At 33.1% G+C, this 8,501-nt stretch overlaps 1 protein-coding gene across 1 annotated transcript in view; it reads left to right on the plus strand.

The window, feature by feature from the left end:
* The first annotated feature begins 2,666 nt into the window (after positions 1-2,666).
* The window catches only part of LOC147406497 (DDT domain-containing protein), a 10,614-nt gene continuing 4,779 nt past the window's right edge, over positions 2,667-8,501 (plus strand). Inside the window, exons 1-6 of the mRNA XM_086434562.1 lie at positions 2,667-2,800; positions 4,287-4,427; positions 4,649-4,821; positions 7,193-7,593; positions 7,704-7,788; positions 8,157-8,501. The exon at positions 8,157-8,501 is cut by the window's right edge and continues 2 nt beyond it. Coding sequence (XP_086290688.1) covers positions 4,315-4,427; positions 4,649-4,821; positions 7,193-7,593; positions 7,704-7,788; positions 8,157-8,501 — 1,117 coding nt within the window. The 5' untranslated portion in view covers positions 2,667-2,800; positions 4,287-4,314. The remainder of the gene's footprint in view (positions 2,801-4,286; positions 4,428-4,648; positions 4,822-7,192; positions 7,594-7,703; positions 7,789-8,156) is intronic.

Raw genomic sequence — 8,501 nt, forward strand, 5'->3', positions numbered from 1 at the left:
ATCCATTGACTTCCTAATTTTCACACGATGGTCCGACAAGATCTTTAATGTACAATTAATCAGTTAATAATTTTTTTTCCCTTGATTCTTCAAGTAATATTTAACAACTAAGCTTCTCTAATGGAATGTTAGATATCCATTTTCAAATATAATTTTCTTAAAATTGTTTCCTAAAAATTCTCCATGAAAATAATATTTTGGTAACCCTATGGATACAATGATGAAAGATCCAGCTGTAGAGTGAATATTGTCACAGACACTTTGGGACTTAAAATAATAGAAATACGTTTTGTTAAATTTTCCAAGCTTCAAAGACTTGCCCATTTTGCTGTTCTAAATGCTTAACCAATCACAAATTGACAACAATAACATTAAATATCTTACCAAAATCGTTAAAAAAAATTCATAGAATTTCGTCCTCTACAACCCTGAAAACATTGGATCGTGTTTTAGATGTCAGGAGGTGAGCCCAAAGATTCTTAGTAAGGGTGAAATTCTTACTAATTTAGTAAGGCTAAGGGGACTCAGCCATTTTTAACTCGAATTAAAATTATTTAATGATACATATTTATATTCAAATAATTATAATTTTTATTATTATCATAAAGTGAAAGAAGATGTTATGTCACAAATTCTTACAAATTAAATTTTTTTTTTACCAAAATATTGATGACTTAATTGAGTTTTCATTAATTTGATTGATATTTTCAAATGAGTCATCTTGAGTCTCGGACAAATTAATGTCACAGGTGATTCATATTGATTATCTCAGCCAATTCAGCCTCTAACTTCTCATAGTTTTATTTTAGAATGGTGTACTAAGAAGTAAGAACTGCGAACCCAAATTCAAACCAGAAAATGACTGAAATTGAAGATAGAATCTTTAAGAAATATAACATGAATTTTGTAGGCCTAATTTCAAAATCTACCCTTACTTAAGATACAAATCTCATTAAAATAAGATTACCCGATGGCAATGAAAAAAAAATATATCGACATAAACTCATAATTTTACTCACCATTAATGATTTTCTGACTCGAAAATTTTCACTGGGTCTGTACTCGACTGACATGGCAAGGGCACAGAACCCGTTCATCTTTTTTCTGTGTATCCCAAAGAAAAAGATCAATGATTTTGTGCCCTTGCCACATCAACCAAGTACGACTTGAGTGAAAATTTTCGAGTTAGAAATAACGACTCTTTACACATTGCAATGCAACTTTAAAGTTTTTGTTCAAGGTCAACTTGCCCATTGACAAATAAGTAGTATAAATTTAATGTTATATTTCTAAAAATTGAAAATTATATAATATAATATAATATTTAATTATTTTACATATGGAAGTAAATTAAACAAATAAAATTTAAAATTTCCCCTTAAATGAGAATCTAATTGCTTTTAAAGAGAATGATCTCTAGAATAATAGTGCCTGTCAGAGAGGATGTTTTGTTCTACAATTTAAAGAAATTATTTCTTTTAATATTACCATATATTTGACCAAGTACATGATACTCTAACGTTACTAGACACTATGCCACAAAAAATGAGTTGGGTTCTAGCTCCTACAAAAAGTAACCGCGCAAGAGGCGCGAATTTGCTGTTTCATCAACATAAGATTTTGATGTTAAATGCCAGGTAAGAAATTGCACCCACCTAATTAATGTCAATAATCAAAATTCTTGATAAATCTATAAAAATAATAATAATAGGGAATTTGGTTGGTGATTTGTTGAAAATAGAAGTGAATTGAACAAGTTAAATTCCTCCATGAAATTGAATATATTTAGGTAGATTCAACAAAAGATCTAATTTATGCTCTTGACATCTCAAAAAAATGTCTGACATCAAATATTTTGCAATGAATTTGCATCAACAATGATTTGTCCTCTGTAGGCACTTGACATATCTTTTGATGCTAGGAACTCATAGAACACTCGAACTACTGGGCACTACTCTTTTAGTGATCCCTGTCATAACAGCCAATTTTTTTATTTGACAATCATTTAATTGGGTTCAATTCGATTAATTCAGATAAATTTTGAAAAATGTCAAGAAAATTTTATAATCGTCAACCTCTTTAAAATCCCTTGCCTAGTTCCAAGGACGGATTTACAGTAGAAGCACTTGCACTCACAAGTATTTTAAGAGTTTATAAGATATATATGTCAACAATGAAAAATAAATATATGTCACTATTTCTCACCCTTGCCAAATATTTTTTTTTCTTTTAATTTTAAGTTCTTGTTTGCTCCTATGTAGACAAAATCCTGGCTTGGCTTAGTCTAGTTGTTGATATTTTAATGGTTGAATAATTATTTTTCTAACAAATATTATTATTTTTATTTTTAAACTCGAAAGAATTGTGTGACTATGACACATGTTCACTCTCTCTAGTCATATGTTCAAAATTGGATGGTATGTTGACTTTGTAAAATATTAGAAAACTTTCCTGGAGTCGGGACATACAATCACTTTGTGATATTAAAAATAAATGCTCAACATCAGACAATGGAAATCACCAATCAAGTTGATCATGAGAGATCAATTTGTGGGCAACATAATGAGTTAGTAGAGTATGCCACGTGGCAAAAGTGGTATGGAGTTGGGTAAGTAGCCAACTCCCATGAGTACATCAACAAGACTCTTATTTATATTTTTTCGTTTGAGAGTATAGCGAGGGACGAAGGAAGCTCGCATTCGCATTCGCATTCGCATACGCATAGGAAACGAAGGTTTCCTTGCCACTGAAGACGAGCGGTTCCTCGTTTTCTTCCTTCGCAGATCTTCTAAATCTTGAGGTGAGAATCTTCTCGAATTTCTCTCAAAATCTGTTATCTATGTTCCTCTGTTCGAATCTTTGATGGAAGAGCTCTCTCCATCGATTCCACCTTTTAATTCTCGAAACGTAATTATAGTTTGGGCGGGAAGAATCTTTCATGGTTTTTTCGTTTTTAGATTTTTAGGGTTTTGTTTCTTCTACTGAGTTGTAAATATGAAATCATTTATTATGTTAAAGTTTTGTCGTGAAATCGAAAATGCTGGTCTTTACGTTTTGGAATTTTAATTTTTTCTCGTTTTAATTGGATTCTAGGGTTTTGGTTTCGTGAATTTTTAGCTTTCCGATATCTGATTCTTAAGAAGTGGAAATGAGTAGGAGTACATGTAGATGTGATTGCATTTTTCAATTGATTTGATGAACTTAAGGTTACTTCGATGCTGAAAATCCGGAAAATTTGGAAACTTCGATTAATAAATCTCTTCGTTGAGTGTTTGGGGTTTAGAGTAAATCAGTTTTCTTTAGCTCTAAAGCAGCTCAACCCTGTATTGTTTTTCAAATCAACTATAATTTTGAAAATTTCAAGAAAGACAAAATCAGAATTCAGAAATGAGTATATTTGAGAGAATTTAGGTATTGTCTCTACGAAAGGTAAAACAAAGGAAATTCAATTGAGATCATTTGGGCGTGCACATTAAAGACCAATAACCACACCAATGAGAAGAAGCACTTTGTTACAATTTGAAGACTTTAAATACTACATGCATTTGGCTCAAGATGTGTTGAATAGAAGAAGAAAAAAAAGATTCATTTGCTGTTGGAATAAGGCGTAGATGATGGTGATATAATTTTCTAAGTATAAATTCTTTTCGAAAAATGCTTTGGGGATTTATCAAGCAGGGACCCTCTTAGGAGCGACAAAACTCTTGAGCACTAAGGAGCAAAAAACTCATAATGCTATTCTCGACATCAAGCCAATAGTACCCTGCCATATATTTGTGTTTTTCCCGCATGAGGTGTGGCTGTTGAGTCTTTTAAATTTCCAAGTAGTATCAGGCAAAAGAATATTCCTGTTTTTTCACATTCCAGATGGGTCTCCCATGGAACTTTGCCTATAACTTCTTTAGATTTTTCACCTCAATTGCTACCTGTAAAGAAAACCACGACACTTTAAGTTGAAGATGTTTGAAGTCTCACTTTAGTAAACTTGTCCCTTAATTGTTAAAACGTGGTGTAGTGTCTACAATTTCTTCATTGTAGGGCTTTTTTTTTTCCCTCCAATGAGGTATTTGTCAGATGATGACAAGCAAGAGAAAGTGCATTTGTTTGTTTAGGTTATGAATTGTGATTAGTTGTTGTAAATTGAAAGCTGTATGAAGATGTTGAAGTAGGATTTATAGCTGTGGGGTTTGATTGTATTTCTCTAAAAGTTTGTTTCTTATTTGATGAATTAATACTTGTTTGTTTCACAGAAGCTAATATACTGAACCAATTTTTTCTCCCTGCAGGTTGATGACAGTGGTTGCTTGAGTTCCAATGCCTCTCTTTAAAAGATCACCTTTTCCACTGGTAGAATCACCCAAGAGTTTGGAGCCCCATGAGCTTGTTTTCCAAGTTCGCTTCACGAAAGAGATATTTAGGGATTATCAGTATCCTTTTGTATTTCACCCATTATTTTGTAAATTAGGTTATTTGTTTGTGTTTCTTTTTTATGATTCTTTCTCTTTTAATCACTTATTGGCTTGTAATGAATAATGATCTTTAGAAAAACCTATTCTTTTGAAGTTCATGTGATATTAATTTTATTTTGCAGTTTGCCATTCTCATATGGTGGACTTTCTTGTTCTGGTCTTTCCTTAATCTAGATTAGAGAATATTTGAACCGTATAAATCTATATCGTCAACGAGTTTGGACATGTAAAATTACTGGGAAGACAAATTTAACTTATGAAGAGGCTTTGGTCTCAGAGCAACATGCAACTGAGAAGGTTCAGCAGTTCCCGAAAGAACTAATTGCCACTGCTTTGCATATTATCCAATTTAGTAAGAACCCATTCCTCTGAAAAGTGCTTGCTTATGCTTATTTAGCACACATATTTCCTTTGTTTGGACTTCTTTTTAATGTTTCTTGATTATTATTATGATCACTATGTTTCTTGGTTATAATTTCCCTCTTACACACACACAAAAATAGAGAGAGAGGGAGAGATCTATCTATATCTATCTATCTAGGGGCAGGGTCAAGAGCCAACTATTTGGCCAACGTGTTTTGTCCTATAACTTCTAACCCCGTAAAAAGTGGTTTACAAAGAAATGGACGGCCCATGATTCTTCAATTTGTAAACTGGGGTTAGGACAAAACACGTTTGCCAAAGAGTTGGCTCTTGATCCTTGTCCATATATATAAATTTACTTTGTGGCTATACCTCTTTGGTAAGATACCATTTCATATGATTTGATATAAATTGCTGCCTATCAATATTTCAAGTTGAAATTCCATATTTATTGCCTATTGCAATTGAATGTATGCTAATATTGTTGGTGAAATGTAATAGTACCATGTGTCAAAATCTTATATCTCCCCCTTGATGATGGGCGATTGTTGCACATCAAGTCATGTGAGATTTTGACAGGGTTTTTAGTTTTAACTCGAAAAGGTAAAATTATGTAGCTTTGGTCTTTGTTGACCCCCCTTTTGTAGACCCCAGGTGCCAGCTAGGTCATCCTCCTCACTATCTGGCTTTCCAAGCTCTAAATGTGTTGGAATAGACACGTGTTAAACTCTTACTGAACTTCCTTGCCCATGCTTGATGATGCATATTAGAAATGCTTTGAAACATTCTGAAACAGACATAAGAACTTCTAAACATTTCATTTGACTCATCGATAATGTAGAAATGTTTTTTATTTGATTAATGAAGGTTAACAATACATTTTGAGTGATTAATTAGTATCAAAATATTGAATTTGATATGTTTCATTGTGTTTTGAAACATGTTGAAATGTTCCATCACATTCCAAAATATTTTAAACATTCGACTTTCAGTAAAAAGATTTATCTGTACATATCAATATCTTTTGCGAAATATTACCTATCAAAAAAAAAAAAAAAAAAGAAACTCTTTTGCGAAATATTCCAAAACATACAGAAACATTTGAAATTCCAGAAATTTTGTTCCAGTATATTTAAACAGAATGTTCTGCCAAAACAGAATGAAACTTTGAACCATGTAGCTGACTTAATTGAGGCAAAAAATTTCATTTTGATTGAAAACCTAGGCCAACCAATGTCTTTGTAATGGGCATAGAAGCTACACAAGTTTCTTGAGAAAAAGAAAACTAAAATAAGAAAATGCCATTACTTAGTTATTGGAAACTTGAGTTGTGTAGGTTTCTGGACAACGTTAAAATAGTTCTTACATTCTGTAACCATGACCCAACCAAGAGCAAGAGTTAGAGTGGAGGTCATACCAGAAGAATAAGAATACAAATTTGTTCTGGGTTATTCATTCGAACAAGTGTGACTTCCTCTCTACATAGTTGTGCTGGTGATCCTTGTTAGAAAATTAATGCATTATATTCAAATTTTCATTTGCTTGAAAAATTATAATTTGCACATGAGGATATTTTTGAATTCGAAGCCTATTGCCTCGAGGTTTACGACTCTAGATGTCGGTAAGGTGAGCACATTTCCTCTGACTGCAATTGAAGTTGGTGGAAATATTGTGTTACTTAAGTGAACCAAGTCTAAGACATACTTTTCTCGAGATCCATTGTCTCATGTTTTCACTTGTACTATTCGTTTCTAGCTGTGATTTCCCTTTGAATTTCATGTAGTTTGTTCATGTGACCGGTGTAAATTTCAGCATATGGAAACCCGATCCAGCTCATGTTGTGGAGAATGATTATCGGCAATCTCTAAAGGGCTTTGGTAATGGTCTGGTTAATTGAGTTCTTGTAGGCAACATCAGCTTGGGCTGGAAAAAAAAAATAGAACAAGTAAAACTAGGCTGTTAAGTGTATTCCCCAAACTTTCTATTTACCACTTCTGGCTGTCTGATTGAGGATGATGTGCGCTAGGGACCTATTAGAATAATGTTGATAAATTAATAAACAACACATTTTGTTTCATTCTTTGTATAAAAACTTATTTTATACTCATATATATACTTGGTACAAAGAAGTTTTTAATTTTAAAGTGGAAATTTAAAATTAGAAAAATGGTGTGAACTCTATACTCTGATTATTATTTGTTTTATCTGGATCTCTGGCTAGATATTTGGACCAGGTAATCAAGTTCAGTTTTAACTATTTATCATTCTACTCACTTCTAAAATGTATTTTCTGTTGAACTGGCATTATATTCTTTTCAGCTGGCTTTGTAAAATGTCATTGATGCCCTGTGGTTTGGCAGGCACACTCAAGTTAATTGATCTTGTCAACACAATATCTAGAAAGTTGCAGGAACTTTTGTTGGTGGGAGTGGAGTTGTATGGAAGGAAAGAGCAGTCTGTTTGCCTATGCAGAGTACTTAGGGTTCTGGAGGATGCTGACAAAATTCGTTATGAAGTCGGATGGATTGATGAAGACAAGAAAGTAACTGGTACTTCAGTAATAAATGGAGATGATTTGATACGGAAGAAGCTTCCTTTTAGTAGGGATGTACTGAAGTCTTTTATTAGGGAATCTACCACTCAAAGTGCTCCTTGGGTTGTTCATGAAAAATTGGCAAGTAAGCATGGAATTTCAAGTGAACTTCCAGAGCAGTTACAACACAAAATTTCCATTCAGGGTGGAAATTATAGCATAAAAAAAGTAAGAAGAAAGCATTTAAAGTATCTTGGTAGTATTCTTGTGTAGATTTTCTTTGTTTTCATCATTGGAATTTAAAATTTTGTTGATTGTTTCTGTGCTTTTATACTCAGGATGCTAAACAAGGTGAAATCGGCAAAAAGAAGAGGAAAAAATTGGGAAGTGAAAGCTTGATCATGTTAAAGAAAGCAAAGAAAGGTACAATGACATATTGAAACCTATGCTAATCTTGTACCTAATCATGCCAGTTTACATTTGTTTTATCCAACATAAACCATGCTTCCTACCTGCATGGGATTAACTTGTTACATATTTGTACCTGTTTTTTCTAATGAAACTATGAAATCAATCCTGATGATCATTTGGATCGTTAAATGGAGAAAGTATCATATTTCCTTGACATGTAGACTGGGCAATCTATTTTCCCTCTAGGTTTATTGTTAATCTCAGAATCTTTAAGTTGCAGAACTCATCCTATGTTTTAAAAACTCAGGAGCTTCTCCTTGTTTTTCCCGAAGAACTTTGCATTGTAACACACTTACATTGTGTCTTCTCTGTACTTGCAGAAAATGAAAAACCACGAGAAGAGCCCATTAAATATCCAATTGATGATCTTCTGGTGCAGCCTTGTGCAAATGATCCAGTTTTCACTGATCGCCCTTCCCCATCAAGGGATTTTGGTGTCCCAATGGATTGTGTTGGAGATCTGCTAATGGTTTGGGATTTTTTCTCTTCATTTAGCAAGTTGTTGCACTTGTGGCCATTTTCTCTTGAAGATTTTGAAAATGCAATCTGCCATAAGGGCAGCAATCTCATTCTCATTGTGGAATCACATTCAGCAATTCTTCATTTATTGAACAAAGATGAAGGCGAATATTGCACAGCCAAAAAAAATAAAAAGCGGAAATCAA

This window comes from Akebia trifoliata, chromosome 3 (assembly GCF_017979445.1).
Source record: "Akebia trifoliata isolate Shusen 1 chromosome 3, ASM1797944v1, whole genome shotgun sequence".
NCBI lineage: Eukaryota > Viridiplantae > Streptophyta > Magnoliopsida > Ranunculales > Lardizabalaceae > Akebia > Akebia trifoliata.